Source organism: Camellia sinensis, chromosome 5, assembly GCF_055761805.1.
Source record: "Camellia sinensis isolate YWXY chromosome 5, ASM5576180v1, whole genome shotgun sequence".
Lineage (NCBI taxonomy): Eukaryota > Viridiplantae > Streptophyta > Magnoliopsida > Ericales > Theaceae > Camellia > Camellia sinensis.
The window spans coordinates 210,393,295-210,419,791 of record NC_138965.1 but is presented as its reverse complement, the minus strand read 5'-3'; the positions used below and the strand labels follow the sequence as shown (position 1 = coordinate 210,419,791).

Sequence of the window (26,497 nt, the reverse complement as noted above, 5' to 3'; positions counted from 1 at the left end):
TTACTCCTGCTTCTTCCTCAAAGACAATGTCTCTAACTGGATTTCTCCCCCCAAACTCAACATCCTCAAAAAAGGTTACAATTACCTCATGTTCACATTAAGTTACCAAACAGATAATCTCTAAATAAATTAATTTAATGACAACATCTCAAGATACCTAGTACAACATTAATACCAAGCCTTTGGGTAGTGATATTAACTGTAAGTGGTATTCTTGTTGTAATGATCAAACATTGACAATAAGTTATGTCAAATAACAAATTTATCTTTTGATGGATTTATTATTCACATTAGGTTTTCTTGACAATTGGCACATGTTTATCACCACAAAATGTGTGTGTAATTCTGCCAAGTCTTAATCATGTCTTTGAACCGATAAATACCCGCATGAGATACACAGACATGAATTTCAAAACATTCCATATAAAACAATCTAGACAAGAGAGATCACTTTTGTGACATCTTGTTTGAATTGACTTATATTGAGAGTGTTAGAAAATTAAATTTCTGTAGACGTTGTATGAAATTACATTAAATTTAAAGATTTCTAAATTTGTGACCCCATATATGTTATATAATCTGCAGCAATTCCAATTATATATATACATATATAAATAGAATTGACGGGTCCAAAAACAAATAGTTTTTTTTTTTTTTTTATGATGTTCAAAATTAAACCGATCAAATCGCAAGATATATCTATATATATATAAATACATGATGTTCATCCATTTGAAAAAAAAAACTGCCCACCGAATCATTTTACAATTCCAGAAAACAGATTGCCATTTTCACAGAACAAAACAGGAAAAAACAGAATTTACATCCATAAGAAAATTCAGAATCTGATTCCAGGAAACTAAATAGAATGAATAAAGCATATCAATTCTGATAAGACACATGATATGCAGGCTCTGATACCAATTGTAAACATAAATTTCAGAACATAAACCTTACACTTTGGATCATTTACCACGTGTATTATCAAGAAATCAAGACAAAATGACATACCTGAATCCATTTATGAACGGTTTAACGGAAGCGTGATTATCAATGAACTCTTTGTTATTGATTATATTATTGCCTTCTAATCCTTTCCCCTTTGGTGCCTTATGTTTCTCCTTGAGAGGATTTAGAAAGAAAAATGGCAGTGTTCTTATTTTTTTTCCACTTGGGAAGGAATAGGGACCATAACCTTTTAAAGGTTGTAATTGGTTTTCAAAACTGAAAGGTTGTGGAAGTTCAAAAGGAATGAAAACCAACTTTAACCATTATTGGTTTTAATTTCTATTTATTGGTTTTCAAAACTGAAAGGTTGTGGAAGTTCAAAAGGAATGAAAACCAACTTTAACCAATATGTTTTAATTTCTATCTCTGCCCCTCATAGAAATAGAAATTATACAACTAGTATCTACACATTAGGTCCATAACACATATACCCTTAAGCCTATTAACTAAATTGAATCACTTAAATTGTAGGCTTCTTATAAATGATAACACTACATTTAATTATGTGGTCCCATTGAGACATTATCTAACACAGATTGGTGGCAAAAACGTGCGCACGTATGGCCAAGTCACAATCGGACGTTGATCTATGATGTCATTTCATAGATGAAAGTTGGCATGAGGAAAAAATTCGGTACAAAGGTAAATATGCCTAACTCAGATATTATCACCAATATTATAGTGTGATCAAATAGGAGATGAAAGTATGAGAGGTGTTCACATCATAATATGGTGGACTTTCTCATATCGAATCATAACCCAAAAGATGGTGATTTATACCTTTCCGCCGGAAGAAGCAACTAGAAGTTTGAGTTTGAAATGAAAAGTCGCAAGGTTTGGAAACATGGTAACCATTGGGTTTGAAGATTCAATTTCAATGGTTGTAACCGTTGATCAAAAGCTACCGCGTATGCTATAAATATATGGACAGAATATTGGTTCAAACCCACTTGATTTTCTCTCTTAATTTTCTTTTTTGGATTGTATATTCTTGCGTGATAAACATCCTCACGGGAACTCCGATCAATTTGCCATTGTTAAGTTAATCTTTCAGTGTAATTTTTTTTTTACTTTTTTAGATACACCTTACTTAGATCTATCTAAATAGTAAAATATTTGTGAAAAAATATTTTAAAAAATTAATAAATACATAAAAATACAAAAAATGTAATAAATTATTGTATTTTTTTGTGTGTGTGTATTTTTTGGTATTTAGTGTATTTTTTTAAAGATTTTGTTCACAAATATTATACTTTTTAAGTATATTTATGTTAGGTGTGTCTAAAAATTAAAAAAAAAAAGTGCTTAAAATATTAAAAAAATTCATTGAAAACATTAAAATACGAAAAATAAAAAAGTAGAATTTTTTGAAAACCAGAATCACACAAAATGCTTAGGGTTTTTTTTTTCACATAATTTTTTAAAAGTTTTTTTCAATTTGAAAGTTGATATTTTAAAATTTTGAAAATAAAACATGTTAAATCATCATGTTCCTTTATTAGATAATTATAAATAATGAACGATTATTGTTTGAAGTGTAATTCCGACTATTAAAATTTTAATGAGATTTGAAGGTTTAAAAAATCTTAGTTAAGATTTAATGGAATTTAAGTTCATAAAGACGTGTATGAATACCTCATTTTTAAGAAAAAACATAACAAATGTCGTGTAATGAAATCATATGGAGCTTTAGAACTATCAAATGACCTCCTTTGAAAATATTGGTTACATGACAAATGTGGATAATATAAAGTCGTACTCCTACAAATCCTAATGCAATGAATCTAGTTTTAGACAGCTTTGTCACCAACTCATAATAAAAAAATAAAAAAATATAGATAGGACAATAACAAGACTTAAAAAACAAAAAATATCACGTTTGGTAAAATATGTAAGTATGCCTTTGTTTGGCAAGTTAGTTTTCAGATTTTTTGGCTATTTTAGTCACAAAAAATAAAATAGGCTATTTTAGCCATAACAAACAAAACATCACATCCAACCTATAATCATTACATTCTTCTCTCACAAAAAAAGTCAAAAAAGCCAAAAAGCCAAAAAGCTCTTCCCAAACCAAGCTTTTTAGCCCAGGCTAAAATAGCCAAAAAAGCCAAAAAGCCAACCTACTTCCCAAACCAAGCCTATATATTATGAATTTGGTTAATAAAGTTTCAAATATTTATATATTTTTCATTACACCTACTCTTAGGCATTATAATAAATATTTTAAATTTCATGTATTAAGAGCTCTCAGTTAACAAAATTGATATATTGTAATGTTTGTTGAATTCAAATGACACTTTTAAACAAAACGGTGTTACATAAAACTGTAGGGGAGTTAATCTTTTTTCATAGATCAAAATTAAGGGGAGTGCATATTGTAGATGATAGATTAAGATTTGAGAAAGAGTAAGAAGAGGCCCAATGTTGGGTTCCCGTATAAGAGAAGATTGTTAAAGTATGTGTGAAGGTAGAATTTCACATCAGATAAGGCCCCGTTTGTTTGGGATTATGGAGAGAGGATTGTGTTTGATAGCGAGGAGGGAATTGAGAATGGAGTGTTTGTTTTGAGGGATAGGGAGGGGATTAGTAATCCCTTGGTATTAGTAAGGAGGAGGAATGGAGATTGGTAAGGAGGAGGTAAAGATGGTATTAGAAAAATAGTGAAGGGATTAGAAATTTTTTTATTTTTTTTATATTGGGATTTTTTTTAAAAAAATATAATGTTTATTTTTTTATATTTTTTTATTTATTTTATTATTTTATATAAAAATAATTTAACAATTCCTCACTATTAATCCCCTCACTATCAATTCCCTCCATTCTATCTCTCAAAACAAACGAGAAAGAGATGTATATAAGATGAGCCTTCCACTTATAAATTTAAACTTTTAAATGAATTTGAGTTACAAATAATATATGTTAACTCTGGATATAATATTTATAGACTCAAGAACTTATCTCACTTGTGGGCTTTTCAATTCCCAACAACCCCAATTTCCCAATAAAAACATCATTATCTGTAATTATAATGTTTGTTGAATTCAAAACCATTCTCAACATGTAGAAAGATTTTAGTTGAATTAATATTGGTACAAGGGACCCATTTGAGTAGGTAAGTTGTTTGTTTCTGTTTTTTCTTTTTCTCATAGAAGTTATCATAGGGAGACGAAACCACTAAACCTACCTGCAAATTGTTTTATTTTTTTAACATTAATTAAGTTTGACTCATCATATATAAATGGATGATAAGTATATTTTTAAAAATAAATTATTTATTTTTTTAAAGACAAACGCATTAAAGTAAAAATGTTAAGATTATTGAATCAATTTTATTTTTTTATAAATCTTATAAAATAAACAATTCAAATCGTCAAAATGAGATCGGAAAGAAACTCAATCCTAAAAACAAATAGCAAAGATCAAAGTCATTAGGAACTATATACATGTATGCTCACCAACTAGTGAACCACCCAACCCCAAAAAAATTCAAAGCAGACCTGTTAACAGAATGAAACCTTGATGCTACAACTGTAACGTACAAAAGTCCTTAGGCCTCGTTTGAGAACAGGTTAATTTAGTAATTTTTTAGCTATTTGACTAAAATATGAGCTAAAAAAAAGCTAGTATGTTTGGGATAACATTTTCGCTTTTTACGAAAAGATGTGAAAAAAGTAGAGAGAAAAGAAAATCTTTGACTTTTTGGTATGAGTTGTTGACTTTTTGACTAATTTAGTAACTTTTTGACTGAAAATGAGGGTTCCAAACGAGGCCTTAGTCCTTCTACCACCCAAAAAAAAAAAAATTAAAAAAATCCATCGATATATAACGATGAATTACAAATAGAATGTTATATAAAAAATTATAAATCATAATAAATGATATTTTAATATAAAATGAATAAAGCAATAAAAAGTCACATCGTGAGAAGCTTTTTAGCTCATTTTTGTGGATGCGACTGAGGTATTCACACCATCTTAATATCGGTGTTGGGATTCAAGCACAATGTAGAAAAATTAAGTCTATACTCAATTTATTTGTCATAGACTTCATCCAATGGGGATTAAATTGGATGTACTTCTTATGAATAAATCTATTAACATCAACTAAAGGGATTAGAATTTTATATAATAAATTTTGATATAATAACATTGTAATGGTGGTTTAATAATAAATCTATTAAACCCTTAAACCACCTTTAAACCATTCATTTGATTTTGTTTTGGAGTTCAAATCACCCTTAAACTACTGTTACAAGTTGCACCAAAATTATTACGGAGAATTTTAATCCACTACATCGCCGTATAAAAAACTCTATTCACAAAAGTCACAAGGGTTGGGATTATAAGTAGAGAGTCTTTTATATTGTTGTTGATATTTTATTCGTGAGGATCAATTTGATTAGTTAATCATCTAGGTTCTATTTACAAGGTCTTAAGTTCAAATCATGATGTTTTACTTTATTTGATATATCTATACTATATATAACTAAATGTAGTGATTTCTTAAAAAATTCAAAACTCTCAATCCTTACATCTCATAAACCTCTTTCCTACGTGGCACATCCATTATTCTCTCATTCTATTTTCCTATTTTTTCTTATCTTTTTTTTATATTTTTTATTTCACTTTTTAATTACTTATGGCATGGATATAAAAGATTTTCAAAATATTTAAAGAAAAAAGATTTTCAAAATATTTAAAAATAAAAGATGAGTTTGACTCTAATTCAAATTTCTTCATCAATTTATGTCTTACCCAAGGATATTTGAAATAAATAAATAAATAAATTTATAAATCTCAAAACCTAACTTCTATGACAATATGAAATTAGGCAAAAAGATTGGAGAACAAAAATAACGTTCTAAAGAAATTAAACGGGTGATTTAACCAATTATGCAAGATTTTTAGCATCTTATGTGAAAAGAAGCACATGTTTTAAATCTCATATTGTGTTTTTTGCTCTCTTTTACTTTTGCAATTTATCTAAGTTTCTCTTTCTATATTCGTATAATTTATCTTCAAATTTGCATTTCATTTTTTTTTAATCTTTATCTTATATTTACAGGATCGATTCTTGCTTTTGATTTTTAATTAAGCTTATTCTATTTTTATCTGATTTTCACTTTCTATATTCTTATAATTTTTTATTCTTTCTTATTTCAATTAAGTAGCTTTAGAAGACAAAATTTGATTAAATTATAGGTAGTAGATACAAAATAGAGTTAAAATTTGTATAATAAGATAACATAATTGCTTATTTTTTAACTACACAAAATTTAAATTTTAAAAAATTATAATTGACACTTAAATCTTTTCTAATTTTTAACATACTACCTCGGTTTTATTTTAGTTTTTTTTTTTACAAATTTTAAAAAATTATAAGTGGCATTTCACACTTATCTAATTTTTTAATTATTACCCTCTCCATTTCTTCTGCTATTAGAGTTATATTAGATTTTATTTTTCTTTTCAAGTTTGTCTTATCTTATTTTTTAATTTTAAATTTCAACTTTGTTTTTTTTTTTTTTTTTTTTCAATTACTGAATTTCTCTCTACCTCATTTTTCTAGGATTTGTCTAATTTTCTTATATATATATATATATATATATATATATATATATATATTTACAGTTTATCTTCAAATTTAAACTTAATTTGTTTTTATCTATATCTCATATTTACATAATCCACTCTTACTCTTAATTTTCAGTTCAACTTTTTTTTCTTCTAAAATTTATTTAATTAAATATAGTAAGATCACTAAATATATTATTTCAATACCCATCTAAATAAATATCATAGTATTTAATTGTTAATTTTTAGCATGTTCAACATTATTTACTATTTTTTGTTACTTGTCCGTGCATTGCACGGATTACCGCTAGTATAGTTAATAAGTGATTGTATGGACTATTTTGAAAAGATGGTTAAAACTTATTTTTCAGCTCTTAACTCATTTTAAGTCACATCATCTTTCACATTTTTTACACATTTAAAAAAAAAAATCAAAAAATCAATTTTTAATCATCTTTCTAAAACAACCATATAAATCTTAAGTTTACACTCTTGGAATAGGTCCAAAGAGTCTTGCTTAAAATCGAATTTTAATTATAATTTAAAAAATAAAAATAAAAATGTATTTTATTACAACACTGTTGCATAGTTTGAATTTGAGTTTGACTTGAATGGCTCGAAATTCATCTTACCGGTCGTCCTGCGAGAAGATTGATAGCTACGGTCGATAAGGTGACAACTACGATAGACAAATGTTTTATCTCATCGTTCGAATAGTTGTCCAATAAATACCAATTCAAACCATTTAGCCCCTTCCTTTCTGAGTGATTAGGCATTTTTCATTTTATTATAATGAAATGGTTGTTGCAGCAAATTTTGACTAAGGTAGGTTGATGGGCGGCAACCCCATAAGTCCAAAATAGAGTTCAATTCAACAGCCCCATAAGAATGTACTAAGACTTTGTTCGGGAAGAATTAATTTAATATGATTTTTTAATTTCACGATTAAATTTGGTCGGATTAAATTAATTTTGTTTGTTAAAAAAATTTAGTTCTTTTTTTTAGTTTGAATGTAATGATTGTGAAAAAAATAAAAATAAAATAATTATGATTTAAATGTGATATTTTATTTTATTAATTTATTTAATTAATTTTATATTTTTATATTTAATCAATTTAACTCTTGCCAAATGATGCTTAAGCTAAGGTCACCTCAACCTCAAAAGTCAATCCATTTGATCTCTCCTTTTTCCAATAATCCTTACTTGGTTAAGATAGATGAAAAATTACAAATCAGTGATATTTTTAAAAAATAATTATAAATTTATAAATATTTATAATTTTAATTATTAATATTTGTAATGTTCATTATTGATAAGATTTTTTTTATTTATTAAATTTATATTCAATTGTAATTTACTCTACGATAAATTACTCATGCTTGGATCATACCAAAAAAAACAATAATTTACTCATGCTTGGCAGTCTTTGATTGGTCACCATTGGCCAGGTTTGGCAAGTTGCTTTTTTGGTTTTTTTTTTTTAACTAAAATAATTTAAGTTAAAATAGTAAATAAGACAAAATTTCACATCTAACCCATAATCATTACACTTTTTATTTCACAACCATCAAATCAATTATAAAAAAAAAAATCAACTATCTTCCTAAATACGGCTATTGTAGTCAAGTTAAAATAGTCAAAAAACTAAATAACCAATTAAAACAGCCAATTTTCTAAACAGGGCCATTATTGTTTGTATTTACATTTTAAAATCATAATATATACAGGGTCATTTTGGAAAGCTAGCAAAAAGTTAATTTTTAGTTTTTTTAGTCAAAAAAGTTAACTTTTTTACCCAAGTCACCACCCAAAAGGCTAGCTTTTTTAGCTAAAAAAAAGGTTAAAAGTCAACTTTTTATCAACTTCTCAAATTACTCCGCACTAAGATGACGTTTGGATGAAAAAGAATGAGAAGTATTATTAGGAATTGATAACAAGATTCTTATAATGCAATTCAAACGTTTAGTCTGGTTAGGAATTTTTCTATAAAAATTAGGTGCTCTAATTATAGGGAATGGGATTGGAGATGCTTTTGGGTCTTGTAAGCCTATGATTTTACTTTGATAATTTAAATTATTCATTTTGTTCAATTATATACGTGTACATCATTCATGAAAAAATATAAATTGATATGATATTCATAACTTATGATTTTATTATATTTGTCTACAAAAACAAAAAAAGAAAAAAAAAAGAAAAAGAAGAAGAAAAAATGATGATTTACTTTTAAAATTATTTTTGTCTTTTTTGTAAACAAATATCATCAGAGCATATGAATATGTTTATTGGATCAATCTAATTTTTTTTATTATTTATAAATGATCTACATATATAATCGAATAAAATAAACAGTTTAAATTATCAAAGTAAAACCTATGATAAGTAACACGAGACCTAATATCAACCCAAATCTTAATTTTAAACATTATGAGTGCTTGCTTTCTTAAATAACTCACTTAATAATTCTACAATTTTATTGAGATTCCCATTAACGATGTGGGAATAAGATTTCTACTTAGTGTTACTATACACTCCTTTTGTCTTGAAAATTTCATTCATATAAAAGGTTAAGAAATCATTTGAGCCAGTGTTACTTTAAGATTGTCGGCCACAAGTCCTGATGAGGAATATCGTTGTTAGGTAGTCACAATCAACATATAGAATTTTTTTAAATTTTTTTTTATGAACACAAATGGGAGAAATTAGGGAAAAAAAAAAACGCATGAAGCCAATCTCACCTAATTGGAACACGAGACTAAAGCCTCGTTCGCAGACTTAAGATTTTAATAAAAAAATCAAAAAATTACTATAAATTAGAGGTGTTTGGTGAGAATTTTTTGAGCCAACTTATGACTTCTGACTTTTAAAAAGTTATTTTGGACTGTTTGGTTAAACTTATTTCAAACAGTTTTTGATTCTAACAACTTATTTTAAGTCAAAAAAATTGATTCTGAGAAGCTGCTCACCCCTTGCTTCTGATTATCAGTTTCTGCTGTGGACATGTTAATTCACGATTATACTCTTAGATTTTTTTATTTTTTATTTTTTAAAAAATAGAAAAAGACCCAAATAGACTATAGAATATTATTATTATTTTTTATGTGAAATGTAGACAAATAGTGAATAATAAAAAATAAAAGTTAATTGAAAAAACTACTTCACAACTTATTTAACAAACACTACTCAGCAACTTAAATCTATAATCTAACAGTTACACCAAACATGTTAGTTTATTATTGTATAGTATTATTGTATAGTTTATTATTGTATCATGTTAGTGTGCTATATGTTAGTTTATTATTAGTGATAGTCATAATGAATGTTCCCCAATTGTCATAATGAATGTTCCCCAATTGATTTCTTCTTTCGGTGCTAATTGGCACCCTATGTAACTTTTCCTCTCTATAAAAGAGAGTGTAAATCTCTTTGTAATATACATATTCACTGAACAATTCTGTGGCTCTTTCTCTTTCTCTCAATCCTCTATCACTCTCTCAAATTATTGTTTCATGGTATCAGAGCCCAGTGTTACATTTCTGGCAATTTTCGATTTTGGTGTTTAGTCCCGTACACAGTGGCATACATCAAATCGCTCGGAATTTTCTCACAATTCCAACGGCACCTAGCCCGTTCTCAGAACACCATCCACGCGCCCACACGCGCCGCCTTTACCTTCTGCGCGTCACCAGCTCGGCCACCACTCTCACACGCGCCCGCACGCGCCATCTGTTGCTACTCACCTCCGCCACGCGCCTCCACGCGCCCACACAACCGCGGCTGACGTCAGCCCTGCCACTCCCGTACGCCGCGCCTGCTATTGTGCGCCTTTCGTGCGCCGCTTCACTACATTGCACCCGCGTGCGCCAAAACGGCTATTGTGCGCCGCGCCTGCGCCTGTTCGCTACCGTGCGCTGCCGCCTTCCTGCTAACGTGCTCCTCCCTGCACTCTGCTAACGTGCGCCGCTGACATCATCGCTGACATCATCTCTGTCCAGCAGCCTTTTCTGGCTATTTTCGACCTTCCGGACTCACTGGTACACTCTGTTTTACCAAATTTTGCTCCTACAGGTCTCTTCCTGTTGCTTTAATCCTACTTAACTAGTATTATGGATCGTCTTGATACCTCCCATCCCATTTCCGTTATTCTGAATGGTTCAAACTATGTTCTGTGGGCCCAAGCCATGTCTTCCTTTCTTAAAGGCAAGAAGCTCTGGCGAATTGTCACCGGGGATGTGACTAAACCAGTAAAAGACAGTGACACTACTGAAACTACTGCTCATACTGCTACATATGAAGACCGACTTGAGGAATGGGACAGTAAGAATTACCAAATCATTACCTGGTTTCGTAATACCTCTATTACCTCCATCAGTCTTCAGTTTGGTCGCTTTCAGCTAGACTCTGTCAATACTCCTGCCAAAGACATCTGGGATTTTTTGAAAGAACGATACCAGACTACTGGTCTTGCCCATCAATATCAACTTCATAATCAACTTCATCGCATGCGCCAAGAATCCACTCAGTCCATTAATGACTTCCTTTCTCAAATGTACTCTGTTTGGGATCAGCTTGCTCTTTCAGAACCGACTTGGCATAACCACGAAGATGCTGTTTTATTTACTCTCTATCGCAACCAGCAAAGATTGGTGCACTTTCTCATGGCTCTTACTTCCTCTTTTGAGCCCGTACGTGCCTCTCTGCTTCATCGTCATCCATTGCCCACTCTTGAACAAGCAATTTCTGAGTTGCTATCAGAGGAGACTCGTCTTGGTACACTTCAAACTCATCATGTGGACTCTGTTCTTGCCACTCCTCCGTCCCGGCCATCATTTCCCCAGCGGACCACTGCTTGCCTCTATTGTCAGAATCGGGGCCTTCCTTCAACACATCTCCTGGTCAACTGCCCCGTCAGATCCTGCCGCTACTGCAACAAACTTGGTCCTGGTCATCTGCAACAGGATTGTTTTCGCAATCCTTCCCGATCATCCTCCAATAGCCACTCCTCTCGCGGTGGCTCTTCCTGGGGAAGCTTTCATCGTTCCGGGCCTCAGTCTCATCACACTGCTACTGCTGCTTCCGGGAATCAGTCTCATCACACTGCTGCTGCTGCTTCCAGGAATCAATCTCCTCACACTGATGCTTCTGCCTCTGCGGGGTTCTCTGAGTCACCTGCTCTGTCTACCCCTCACTTTTCTCCGACGGATGTAGAGGCCATGCTCAAACAACTTCTCTCTGGTACAACTCCTCCTACTGCTTTGTCTGTAATCCCAGGTAACTCTTCTTGGTATTTTGACTCTGCCTGTTGTAATCATATGACCTCCAGTTCTACTATCTTTTCTTCCTCCTCCTCATCTCCTCCTTTTCCCTCCATTCATACTGCTGATGGTTCCCTCATGTCTGTCCGTCATGTTGGTACTGTCTCCACCTCTTCTTTATCTATATCTCAAGTTTATCATATTCCTACTCTCACCTTAAACCTTATTTCTATTGGTCAATTATGTGAACTTGGTCTAACTGTCACATTTTCTGCTACTGATTGTTTGGTACAGGACCCTCAGACGGGGCAGACTATTGGGATCGGCCGTAAGCGTGGACGCCTCTATGAACTCATTCACCTACATGTTCCTCCCTCTCCTCAGATCGCTGCTCCTACATCGACTTCCTCATTATCTCCCTTTCATCTTTGGCATTGTCGCTTAGGGCATATTTCTGTTAATCGCTTAAAGTCTTTGGTTTCTAGTGGACAGTTGGGTCATGTAATTCCCGATCATTTCGATTGTATACCCTGTCAACTTGCCAAACAACCTGCTTTATCATTTAATAAAAGTACTTCTGTTTCCCTTGCACCTTTTGATCTTATACATTCGGATATTTGGGGACCCTCCCCTACCACTACCATGGGGGGCTCCCGCTATTTTGTTGTTTTTATTGATGATTTTTCCCGATTTACTTGGCTTTTTCTCATGAAACATCGGTCTGAACTTAAACACATTTATTATAGATTTGCCCAAATGGTCCACACCCAATTCTCCAAAGCCATCAAAATTTTTCGCTCTGACAATGCTATGGAATATCGGGATTCGGATTTCCTTTCCTTTCTTCAGCATCATGGTACCCTGCCTCATCGTTCTTGTGCTGGCACGTCCCAGCAAAATGGCCGCGCTGAACGGAAACATAGGCATATCCTTGACACTACTCGTACTCTCCTTCTCTCTTCTTCCTGTCTTGAAAACTTTTGGGGGGAAGCTGCCCTCACTGCTGTTTACACTATCAACTGTGCTCCTACCCCTGTCCTCCATAATCAAACTCCCTTTGAACGTCTACATGGCACTCCCCCTCCTTACGCCAATCTCTGGGTTTTTGGCTCTGCCTGCTTTGTTCTTCTTCAATCTCACGAACACACCAAACTTGAACCTCGTTCTCGTCTTTGTTGCTTTCTTGGGTATGGAATTGAACATAAAGGTTTTCGTTGTTGGGATCCTCTCTCTCAACGTCTTCGTATCTCTCGCCATGTCGTTTTCTGGGAACACCAAATGTTTTCCTCACTCTCCTCATTTCACTTACCCGTACTTTCCACTCCTGTACTATTTACTAATCCTTCCATCGATCTTTTCTCTGCTGATTTTGATACAGGTTCCTCATTCATCGAGACACCCTTGCTCACTCCTGATCTCGTCCAGCTTGCTCCCTCTGACGGTCTACCTCTTATTGCCACACCTCCTTCTCCACCGGTTCTTCCTCCCACCGATCCTCCTACGGGTCGACCACGCCGGGTAACTCAACCTCCTCTCCATCTTCGTGATTATATTGTTGGATCTGCTGCCTTCTCTACTTATGAACCTACCTCCTATCGGGAGGCTTGTGCTAATCCTCTTTGGCAGCAAGCTATGACTGATGAACTCCAGGCCTTAGACAAAGCTCATACTTGGGATCTTGTTGATCTTCCTCCTGGCAAGACTGCAATTGGTTGCAAATGGGTTTACAAAATCAAAACACATTCTGATGGCTCTATTAAACGCTACAAAGCTCGTCTTGTTGCCAAGGGTTTCAACCAGGAATATGGTATTGATTATGAGGAGACATTCTCTCCTGTTGCTCGGCTTACCTCTGTTCGCAGTTTACTTGCTGTTGCTGCTGCTCGCCACTGGGGGCTCTTTCAGATGGATGTCAAAAATGCTTTCCTCAATGGTCATCTTCTTGAGGAGGTCTACATGCAACCTCCACCTGGGTCCACTTTTCAACCTCATCAGGTTTGCAAACTACAGCATGCTCTCTATGGCCTCAAGCAGGCGCCTCGTGCTTGGTTTGCTACGTTCAGTTCTGCCATTCATGACTTCGGGTTCACCTCTAGCTCCTATGACTCTGCTCTTTTTATACGGTCTACTTCTCATGGTACCACTCTTCTTCTTTTATATATGGATGATATGATTATCACTGGTAATGATGAAACTGGTATTCTCCACCTCAAACAGTTTCTCCACCGACAGTTTGAAATGAAGGACCTTGGTACTCTTAATTACTTCTTAGGCCTTGAAGTCTCTCATGATTCTACTGGTTCCTATTTGTCCCAGGCCAAATATACATCCGATCTTCTGGCTCGTGCAGGTCTTACTAATTGCAAAACTACCTCTACTCCAGTTGATCTTCAGATTCGTCTCACTCCTCTCGATGGGACTCTTCTCTCTGATGCTACTCTTTATCGCCAGCTCGTCGGCAGTCTTGTCTATCTCACAGTCACTCGTCCTGACATTGCCTATGCCGTTCACATTGTTAGTCAGTACATGTCGGCTCCCCGCACTCCCCACTATACTGCTTTACTCCGCATCCTTCGCTACCTCAAAGGCACTCTGTTCCATGGCCTTCACTTTTCTGCTTCCTCCTCTCTTGATCTGCGTGCCTTTTTCGATGCTGATTGGGCTAGGGATCCTACGGATCGACGCTCTACCACGGGTTTCTGCTTCTTCTTAGGGGATTCTCTTCTTGCTTGGCGTAGCAAAAAACAATCCCTCACTGCCCGCTCTAGCACCGAAGCTGAATATCGAGCTCTTGCTGATACTACTCAGGAACTTCTCTGGCTTCGCTGGCTACTTGCTGATATGGGTGTTTCTGCTTCTGGTCCTACTCCTCTCTATTGTGACAATCAGAGTGCCATTCAGATTGCTCACAATGATGTTTTTCATGATCGCACCAAACATATTGAGATTGATTGTCATTTCATTCGCCAGCATGTTATCTGTGGTACTGTTCATCTTCTCCCTATTGCTTCCGTCGATCAACCCGCTGATATCTTCACTAAAGCTCATCCTCCTGGCCGCTTCCATGATCTTGTTTCCAAACTCAACTTGGTTGATGCTTTCCCTCATTGAGTTTGCGGGGGGATGTTAGTTTATTATTGTATAGTATTATTGTATAGTTTATTATTGTATCATGTTAGTGTGCTATATGTTAGTTTATTATTAGTGATAGTCATAATGAATGTTCCCCAATTGTCATAATGAATGTTCCCCAATTGATTTCTTCTTTCGGTGCTAATTGGCACCTTATGTAACTTTTCCTCTCTATAAAAGAGAGTGTAAATCTCTTTGTAATATACATATTCACTGAACAATTCTGTGGCTCTTTCTCTCTCTCTCAATCCTCTATCACTCTCTCAAATTATTGTTTCAAGATTAACAGCTTCTGATTAAAGTCATAACCTATAATCCGTTAAGTTATAATCTATAATCTGTTTTAACAGTCACCAAACAGCACCATTGTCATACCACTTTTTTTTTTTAATTTTTTTACATATCTTTTCATAAAAAACTAAAAAACCAACTAAAATAACCAATTTCCAAACAAGCCCAGTTTGATTTGATTTGGTATAAGAACCCATTTGGGTTATACTTGTCTTGACCAAGCCCAAGGTCCAGTGACATTCGACCATCCAAGAAGAAAAAAAAAAACCCAAAAAAACATTTAAAAAAAAAAAAAATGCCTGAATGATTGCAGCAACTAGAGACCATGTTTGGATCAACGCCTATAAAATTGAAGGCATTTCCAAATAGAGCCTTGGATTGTGTTTTGCAGCCCACAATACAACCAACCAATTTAACAACAATATAAGGTAGAACTAGTTCGATATTTAGAGAATGAAGAACATTATTGATTGCCCATTTATATCAATGTCGAAAATACAATTTAACTCAATTTTCAGGTACAATTATGATGTTTCTGAGACTCAAACGAACACCAGAAAAAGAAAACAGAGAAAACAGAAGTGATTTGAATAACAAGATTGATAAATTTATGCAGCTGCAGTGATGCACTCAATTGCCTGTTTGCATATACCAGTCATCGTTGCCTCCGGTCCATAAACCTGAAAGAAAACAAGAAAAAAATTTCAGAATTCGTGATTCCTTGTATAATAACGCTTTGTTTCGTTGGAAAACATTTTCTGTTGGTCCATAAACATAGGAAAGTGTTATCTACAAAACAACTTTTTTCAAAAATATTTTTTGTAAAAAACGTTTTCCTATGATTTTGATCTTGAAACTAAGGCGCTGATGGTTGTATTAGTAGTGGTGTTGGTGTTGGTGGTGGTGGCGGTGATGATGGAGGTGTGGTTGTGGCAACAAAGGAAGTATAGTGACATTAGTAAGACTTTAGTTTGAAAATCATTTTCTACCTTTGAAAAATTGAGAACATTTTTTTGTTTAAATAAACTTGTTTTATATTGACCATGAAAAACATTTTCTGTTGATTTTCGTTTTCTGCTGAAACAAACAGAATTTAAGTTGAAAACATTATCTACAAGAGAGGAAACATTTTAGATTTTAGGTATGTATTAGTACCTCAATAGGGATGCCGATTTCCTCTCCAAGAGTCCGCATTTTTGCAAGACCCCTTTGGTAATTTGGACCTCCTCTCCTAACAAATATCCGCATTCTTGCAGCTTTAAGCTTTGACTCCTGTTCGGACAACACGGGATTCAGTCATTATGGTTTACAGCAAAAGGATTACCTTCAGAATAAGAACCCGGAAAGAAATTATCTCACCTTCTCTTTCAGTGCTCTAATTATGCCATTAAATGTAGCGGCGACATCAGTAAAGTTAGCAATTCCTCCTCCTATTACAAGGGCTCTCTCGCGACCATCAGGATCTGCAGTCGCACACTGTAGAAAATTCATGAGATTATTTCCAATGCGATGAAGGAAGGAATAAACCCCTCAAGTTCTATGAAGTTGTGAGTGATCATTCAATCATTGCACCCAAAATCAATATTAAGCAGTCTAATAGAAGCAATGCTATTGTTAAGCATACAATATATTGAAAGAAAACACTTTATAACTAATTTGGTCCAATTTTCTTTTGAAGTGTAAAAAAGAATGCATCATCTCTTAAGGTTGCATTTGGATCATAGACTTGTGTAGGGATTACCAATGGAAGGGAAAGTGATAGGAAAACCAAGAAATTCTTTTCCTTTACCTTTTCCTTTCCCTCCATAACTCTCTCCAATAAATTCATGATCCAAACACAGCCTAATTGTTGCAGTAGCGCAATGTCAGTATCTGTAAGGAATTGAACTTACATCAATCACGACTCGGGCATACTGCAACACCTCCTCTTCGTTGGGTGCTCCACTGTATTCAGCATAGTTCCCGAGCTCAGAAGCAAAGCCAAGATCCCCAACCTGATCGAGTAAATTTGTTAGCGTCTAAGAAGCAAGGCTAATGATTAATCTTAATCTGTAATAACACCAATCTCCCCAAGGATAAGAACCATACCGTATCTGCATAGATGACACTAGCACCTCCACCAGCTACCATTGTCCAGATTCGTCCCTTTGGGTTCAAAACTGTGAACTTCAATGATGCACTTGTCTGCAAGTAAATAGCAAATTCTGAAGTTTAATAAGATCCTCACTGTGAGTTTGAAGATATTCAATGAACATGTGAATCAATAAGCTGCCACAACCCAACCACCACCGAAGAAAAATGGCCAACAAAAACATAATACTTTTCAATAGAAATTTCAAGTTTCAAAAGGAGGAAGCCACAACTCTAGGACTTTAGTTGGGGTAGCGTGCATCCTGATAAATATTGGACACTAAACACTGGACCGCAGAGTAAAGGTATTTTTTGTCATATCTGCAATTGTGACCTACTGCTATAATTGTATTTATAGTTGAGGGGAGGCGGCTATCACTGTAATCTTTTGTAGCCTTGCTGATCATAGTAAAACCACAAAAGCCGTGGACTAGCCTAATTTTGGAGTGAACCACATAAGCTTTGTGTTCTTTGTGTGTACATGTGATTTATCATTCTTCTGTGTTTGTTCTATTCTGTGTTACGTACGTGTCTTACCAATGTTGGTTATGTGTTACGGATTCCTAACAATAATAACCTTCAGGATCAAGGAGAGATGAAAACAAGGAGGACGTTGTCATATAAGATGTGGAATGATGCTTTACTATATAATGTTTTTCTTAAAGGTAGGATTTATCAGTAGGTGAACATGGGTCTCAAATGCAGCCCTGAAACATCAATCAATTTGTACCTTTTCATCTAGCCCATGAATAAAGCTTTCGGTAGAGCTCATTACTCTTCCAAATGGCATAGGAAATTCAACATTGCCCCACCTGCAATAATAAAGTCTTGTATGAGGGGACTAGAATAATGAAGTTGTCACACTGAATTGCATCATTTCTATATTTAAAATGGACAATCACAGAAATTAGGATTATACTTCTTGAAGTTCTTAAAGGCAGCAGTATCATCAAGTTCCCCTCTCATATCCAAAGGATAAGGCTTTCCGTTAACCAATGTGAAAGGATTCATCTCTAGGAAAGTGAAGTCCAGATCTACCATATAAAAAATAAAAAAAAATTGCAAGTTAATAGCCAAATTTAGCAGTTATTAATGTTGATTTAATAACTCTGAAAGGAAAATGATCTGTTGAAGATTTTCAACATACCTAAAAATAGAGCAAAAACCACTTTTATAAATTCCTCAATTACTCCTTTGATCTAAATCACAGAACAGACACCATGTTAGCCTACTAAAATAGTCAATAAGACAAAATGTCACATCAAACCCATAATCATTTCACTTTTTTTCTCATAAACATCACATCTAACTACAAAAAAATCCAACTACCCAAACACAAATTTTTGCCTACTAAAATAGCCAAAAACTAAAATAGCCTACTAAAACAGCAACTTTCCAAACAGCCACAAAGTGGCTTTAGCTTCCACAGGCAGTCAAGCCAAATACTGAAAATTCAGCATAAATACATAATACTATGCACGGAAATTACCTCCAAGGGAAGGGTTGCAACAAGTGGAGCACATATCTCTGGTGAGAAGGACACCCCAGTAGGGACGAATATGGTCTTAACCTGGATAAAGAAGAAATGTTTTCTGTAAATTGTAGGTATCTAAAATATATATTACAAGAGAAAAGAAACCATTTAGATTTACAAAGGGCTTTCAATTGGCTCATAGAAATAAAGATCAGACTTCACATTCGTACCTTGTCCCAGTTCTCTTCAATTTCAATTCCTCCACATTCCGAGAAGCTTATGCTACACCCAAGTCGTTCTGACACGATATTGAGGTAAAACTCTTCATTGTGTGGAACAAAAGGTTCAACAATGAAAGTTGTTATGGGTCCTTTGCATCCTCCCATCTCAACCTGTTGATCCAAACAGATGAATGTAAATAGAACATTTTCTACACAAAAAAATATGTATTACAAAAAAAAAAAAAAAGAGGATTCATATTGTTACATGTTGAAATTGATGAGTGAAGAATGGAAAATGTCAAATACCTCTTTGCCAAGTCGTTCCTTCACAAAAATAGCAACTTGAGCCAAATCAAGATTCAAGGCAACTAGCCCACTCTTTCCACGCTTCCCAAACAACATATCGGGTTTCACAACCAGTTTCTCTGATGAGAGCCAAGGCTCCTTTTCCACTAGCTCATTGACATCAGTTGATTCTGTAATCTTACACACAAAAGAAAATGAAGACATCATTTAAGCAATGTTTGTACACAGAAAGAATCAATTAAAGCAACTTTTTAAGTTTTTTATTTAAATAACAAAACATGAAAAAATCAAGATACAAAAATGATTTTTGAGATGCAATGCAAGACCAAATTGTCAGGCAGTCAGGCAGCTATAACTGTCAACCCATCTTGGTTTAAGGTTGCTAAGGCCCTTATGTAGTTAAGCAATATATAGAATACCATAAAAAGACATAGAAAAATGATTTATACCCCCACTGGGGGTCGACCCCCAGTGAGGTGGAGGCCCATGATTGGGTGAAAAAAAACAGTTTTTTTTTTTTTTTGTCGGCAGCCAGTGGGGGCGCGCCACATCACTGGGGGCGCGACCCCCACTGGGGGTATAAGGCACAGCCGAAAGACATATTGGTTGTTTTTAAACATGGGGTATAATATAAAGTATACATTATCAATATGCATTGGATTAACTCATATACATACTCCAAAATTTATCCTCTTTTTTTATCAGAGGATGTTCTGTTTATTTGAGTGGTTCAACAGTTTGGTCTACAAATTGGCAGTCTTTCCAACATTTCGCTGATACCTCCAAGATAGCAAATCTTTTTGTCAGAATATAAGTTCCTCCAGGCCAATTAAAAACCAATTTTAAGATATTCAAACAGTAACATTAATCACTACCAACTCCAAAGCAATTAATCTATGCGTGAATCTTAAACCACCATTCACAATGAAGTCATGCACAGAGAATAAGGCTTTCTCAATCTTTAAGCATTGACTTGTTATATGCATTTCTAGTCAATGGCCAATGATTTAAATAACAGGTCTATAAATTGAGGATGATTGCATTATGCCGCTGGCCACCATCATAAAACTACTGATCACAGCTTTGTTAACATAAGTCCTAGAAATTTTCCTACATGGTAACGGCTTTATTAACATAACTGAGTGGTGGCAATCGAAATGAATTTTTTTACTTACTACATATTCTTTTTATTAATAATGTTGCCACCATTTAAAAAGTGGTTCAAAACCTGTCCACCTCTAAACAAATGAAAATTCACTTCTCCATTGAGTTCACTCCACATGGTCCATACAAGAAAAATATTTGTTTATTTTATGGTGTGGTTTTGTTTTATTTATGACTTGAGAATTGTGGATTTATCAAAAAAAAGTGATGAATATTGATAAGTGTGAATCTTCTATATGATTTGGATTTTCAGAAAATAAATTAAAAAAAAAAATTGGAAACTAACAAGAAAAATTTGTTTGACAACACAACCAAACAAACCCTCCTTTTAGGAATATTTTCTGAATTTCCTAAAACCATTATGGCACAAAAAGGATAAAAGATATAAATACCGTAAGTGTTTTCAAACTTTTTCATTGTTTTGTTTCTGAAAACATGAAAATATCAAAAATTAACTATTTGTTTTTTTTGAATGTCACCACTACCTAAAATTACTGGAGTCCCCACCGGATGGAACACAAGTTGTTATAATAGAATTAAATTTCTCTTAATCAACAATCAATAGAGTAGTGCTATTCAGACCCCCAAAAAAAAAAATTAGATCCACCCTCTAAATCTATTAGAACATTTAAGGAAAGTCAGCTCTCATATATTCTCTAACCATCATCATGGGTCTAAAGCGTGGGTTTATACATATTTTCCATGATTAATATCACATACTAAAATAGATAATTCAATTCCAGAAACACATCATTGAGGATTCATGAACTCGATCTGCCAAGAAATAAGAGTTGAAATCTAAGAAATGGAGCTTACTTGTGCCGATTTAATCCCCAATTCGAGTCCGGCGAGTCTCTTGCAGTGTTCCTTCAACAACCTCTTCGAATCATACTCTCTGATCTTCTTTCGTGCCATTTCTCTTCGACCTGTCTTTCACAAAACCCAACAAATTATCAGAGACTCGAAATTTGAACTCAGATCTACATTCCCAGATCACAATCATCAACAAAATTTAAACTCATCAAAAATTGAGCAGAACCCAAAAATCATTTCAATAACAGATGAATCTAAGCTATGCAAGAACTGATCAAAATTTTAATTAAAAAAAAGGAATTAAATTAAATTGAATTACCGTTTGAAAGAGAGGTAGATGAAACTTGGGAAGTTCAGAGAGAGAGAGAAGAGAGAGAACACTGAAATCTTCGGAGTTTGATAGGTCGATTTATAGTAAAAAAAAATTGGGTTTTTGTTTAATTATTTCATTTAAAAAATATAAAAATATTTGATTGATTACAGAGTTTGATAGGTCGATTAATAAAAATATAAAAATTGGATTTTCGCGGGAAGTTGTGAACAAATTATATGGCCACATGTTGCAGACTCCCCACCTACCCACCAACCGGTAAAACTGTTGATAATAATAGTAATACTTTTATTATTATTGTTTTCTGAAAATATTTATTTTCAAAATCTGTTTTTTATTTTTTTCAATATAAATTAATATGATGAAAATGAATATCAAAAAATATTTTTGTCTGTAAAAGTAAATAATTAAATTAAAATTCACAAATTTTTATATTTTTTATTTTTCAAAAAGTTTGATTTTGAAAATGAAATGAAATAGTGTCAATGCCCTATGACAATTATAAAGATGTTTAAAATGGTTACAAAATAAATATAATATTACCTAATTAAAAATATATATTAATATTAGAACAATCTACATGTACAAAAGATAGACAAAAGAAAATGGGCAAATTACATAAATAGTCCCTATAGTTTCGGGCTTTGTCACTTTGGTCCCTGACTTTTCAATTGTGACACATTTGACCCTAAATTTTGAATCTTGTTTCAAATAAGGACAATTGAATATATGATTAGATTTTTTAAGGGTAAATTTATCAATTTGATAAAATATAAACTAATTTGACAAAAATAAATGTCAAACAAATATTTTTAAATTTTTAAAAATTATTTCTACCTACTAAAAATAAAATTAGGTAACATTGATAAATTTTTTAGACATTTATTTATTTGTTTTACCAAATTAATTTTTATTATGTGTTTGGATGAAAATCATGTAAAATTAATTTTAAAAAATTAATCATATAATTTTTATTAATTTTACATAATTTTATCATTGGTGGATAAAAATAATTTTTAAAAAATTAAAAATATTTTTTTGACATTTATTTTTGTCAAATTAGTTTATATTTTATCAAATTGACGATTTTAGCCTTGAAAAATCTAATGATATTTTCAATTGCCCTTATTTAGAACAAGATTCAAAATTTAGGGTCAAATGTGTCACAATTGAAAAGTCAGGGACCAAAGTGACACAAGTCCCAAACTATAGAGACTATTAGTGTAATTAACCCAAAGAAAATTTACACGTTTTGATTGATTAATGTAATTAATTCTATTTACCCTCTAAGAAAAATGTAATTAATTCTATCTAAAGTGAGAATTCACTATTTTAACAATATGTAAACCAAATTAAACTCTAGACAATTGCTTGTAAAAAAAAATTATAATATTAGACGCAGTATTCAAACTCATTTGTGTGCACATAGCACAAACTTTTAATATTTTTGTTGGACATAAACTTATTTGAAAATGATATTTAAAAACAATGGTTTGATGACATAAACCTATATGGTATTATTATTATTATTATTATTAAGGAAATTCTACTTATACTATACACATCCCTTTTCCGAAGTGTATCATATGCACTTCTCATTATACCATTTTTCTTCTTTTATTATAATTCATAAGATTTTTGATTAAGTATAAGTGGTGTTTGATTATGATATTTTTTTTTTTTAGTTATAATTCAAAAAGTATGGAGTTATATCACTTTCTTCTTTAATTATAAAGTGCATATGGTATATATGGTGTATCATAATCTTTCCCTTATTATTATTATTATTATCAATATTAATATGGAGTTATTACATTTTAGTGGTGTCAGAAATTAAAAAAACTTATATATGAAAAAATTTACAATTTTAAATATTAATATGTATAAAATTTTTCACAATCGTGAGAGTCATTAATGTTTGAATTCCTTTTATTTTTATTTTATTTTTTACTTTTTAATCTATCTTCCTTGGCTCTAGTCCAAAAACTAGAATACCAGTGACACATTTTGGTGTGTTTAGTAACAATTTAATTGTTTATTGCTATAATTTAACTTTGATTTTATTATTGTCACGAGTTTGTTTCATGTGGTTGGCGAGGCCGTCTTCTAATATTTTTGTATTTTTGCCCATCTCTCTGTTAAACATAACTTCAAAGTGTTTTAAATGACAATCAAATAAATCCTTTTAATTTTAATAAATTCTTTAACAGTAACTTACAAATGACTAGGTGTTATATAGAGAACAATTATTGGGTCAAAAAACATAGAGAGACACATTAAATTAAGATTCTACCAATGCACGTGAAGTATCACCAATGATTTTCTAGAGTGTTTTTTTTTTTAAGTTTTTTAAAGTGGTGTATTGTGTCTCAACCACATAATGCACCACTCTAGAAAACTTTAGGAAAAAAAACTCTAGAAGATCCTTGTTCCGTGAGCATAGTTTAGTAAGTAGAATTTATAAAATATTTTGATACTGAAACACATATAAAATCGAAATTCAAACAATTTTAATGACATGATTTACTTATTTTCCTTCAAAAGCAAATGTGTGCAATTCTTATTGTGCAATATAAATTTGTTATTCAAGTGAGAGTCGTTTATGATTGTCAAAACATACTGAGCACGTGATTTTCCTAATACATTATTTTTATATTTGTGTTTTGAGGATGACTAGAAAATCATACTGCTTTTACTATTACTTGTCATTTCATTTGGAATAATAGAAGGCCTTAAAACAGGATAGTGGGAATGAATTTTCTTTGTCATATTGAACCGAGTTTTCTCCGAACTCATCCATTTAATACTTAATTTTAATTAGTAACACTTCCTAGCAACGTCGCACAATATTATCATTGTATTTAAATATCTACTCATACATACAAATAGCAATCAACCAAATTATTTGACCTATCTAGGAATTAACCATAGTCAATACTGTACTGCTCTCTCTCTCTCTCATTGACTTGATTTTGCAACTCACATAATCCAAATTAATATAAGTTATGGTATGCCGTTGGTTTATTGTGACTTGCAAGGCATTGACCTCTTTTAGTGCAAACAAATTTTATTTTTTATTATTTTTGGTTACAAAAATACTCGAGGAGGGAACTAGAAGAAGATTATAGGGGAGTCACGGCCTCCTGTTTCTGTAAAAAAATACTATTTGTGATAGTATTTTAAAAATATATATACCGTTTTATATATAAAATGGCTGTCCAGTATAAAAATATATATCTCATTCTTTTCCCATCTTATATTCTCTTTTTATTTTGTACAAAAAAAACTTTATCATTCTATTAGAGATTACTTCTATAGTATATAATTTTCTTCTCTATGTATACGTATAATTTATATATATCATATTATATATATATATATATATATATATATATATATATATGTGTGCATTTGTATATATAGTGAAAATAAATTATTGTTCTTTTAACTCCTCCAATAATAAAATTCGGATTCTGTTTCTAATACTTGACTTTGTTTGTGCAAAGAAGAACTTCAATTCAATCGGTTGTGAAATTTTTTTAAAAAAAATCCAACATGATTGCATCACTCAAATGGAGATGTTTCGTAGAAGTAAAAATATATATACAATAATAATGTCAGAAACACAAAATAATTTGTAAAAAATATTGTAGAAGGTTGGGCTTGGTTCACATTCAAAAAAATATCATGTTGTAATTACAAATCCAGAGATTTTTATTTAATATAGATTCTTCCTCTACATTTGAAAAATTACATTTTCATCCATGAGATTTGTAATTTCATTACAAATTGTCCCCTATATAGCTGATGTCATGCCCTAAAATTTCTAAATGATTATTTTGCCATTTTCCCTACCATTTGTTCTTCCTATCATCATAACTATATTTTATAATTTTCTATCATTATATTTTACCTGAACATATTCTTATCGAGTAATGATATACAAACATAAATTTGATATAAAATTTTCAAACACAATGATATAACTTAATAGTGACCTTATTTCACTTTAAAACAAAATATCCATAAACATGATTTATATTTACAACATCACTATTACAATATTTTTATTATATTTTTTGTATAAATTTTTATGTATGAATATAATTTTTTTATTTTATTTTCACTCTCATTTTTTTTCTCAGATATTCACTCACATTTATTATAGTATTATCAAAACACTATCATTCATATTTATTATAATATTACTAAATTTTTGTATTTTTTATATTCGATAAATTCAAAAAAAATTATAAAATACTACACTTCTTAAGCATACAGAAAGATTGGGCTTAGTTCACATTCAAAAAAAATCTCAAGATACTATGCACTTTTATAACCCATTTTGTATTGTAATTTTGTATTCTAAAACATAACGTTAAAATATAATTTTTTTTGTAAAAGTTTATTCCCCATTGGTGTCATTTGATGTTGCAACTTAAATGTGATTCATTAGACCATCTCCAATTATGTATCAAGTTTATCATCAAATTTAAATTTGATAAAAAATGATTTCTTCTTTAGTTCTAACGGTTTTATCAAATCGGTATCAAATCCAATATTTTACTTTTTTTTTTTTTGTCAAATTGAGGACCAATATATATTTCATCAAATCAATATTCACTGTCGTTGGATTTTCATTACCGGATGTTCTCCTAGATGACCACCTCAAGACAAAAGTTTATGAAAAAATTACACTGGCCGGTCGATCTCTTGGTTGTCCACCCCGATCGACCCTCCAGTTGATCACCTTAAGAAGAAAAATTGTAAAAAATTTGTATTAACAGTTGACCGACT

General features: G+C 32.2%; 2 protein-coding genes across 3 annotated transcripts; one reads left to right on the top strand and one right to left on the bottom strand.

The window, feature by feature from the left end:
• The first annotated feature begins 10,552 nt into the window (after positions 1–10,552).
• LOC145791172 (uncharacterized) lies at positions 10,553–12,429 on the top strand. The gene is made up of 2 exons (XM_082871387.1): positions 10,553–11,854; positions 12,133–12,429. Exons 1-2 carry the CDS (start codon positions 10,690–10,692, stop codon positions 12,168–12,170), a joined length of 1,203 nt encoding a protein of 400 aa, XP_082727513.1. The 5' UTR covers positions 10,553–10,689; the 3' UTR covers positions 12,171–12,429.
• A 3,267-nt stretch (positions 12,430–15,696) lies between these two features.
• LOC114313640 (ATP-citrate synthase alpha chain protein 1) lies at positions 15,697–21,955 on the bottom strand. 2 transcript variants are annotated; one of them, XM_028260046.2, is made up of 13 exons: positions 21,689–21,955; positions 21,373–21,482; positions 19,393–19,569; positions 19,096–19,257; positions 18,881–18,961; positions 18,539–18,590; positions 18,311–18,425; positions 18,122–18,203; positions 17,350–17,445; positions 17,154–17,255; positions 16,621–16,737; positions 16,417–16,533; positions 15,697–15,941 (listed from the first exon to the last, which is right to left on the bottom strand). In XM_028260046.2, exons 2-13 carry the CDS (start codon positions 21,469–21,471, stop codon positions 15,870–15,872), a joined length of 1,272 nt encoding a protein of 423 aa, XP_028115847.2. In that variant the 5' UTR covers positions 21,472–21,482; positions 21,689–21,955; the 3' UTR covers positions 15,697–15,869. The 2 variants fall into 2 exon arrangements, with proteins under 2 accessions (XP_028115847.2, XP_028115848.2); XM_028260047.2 differs by having other exon boundaries at positions 21,373–21,486; positions 21,689–21,887.
• Positions 21,956–26,497: the final 4,542 nt, after the last annotated feature.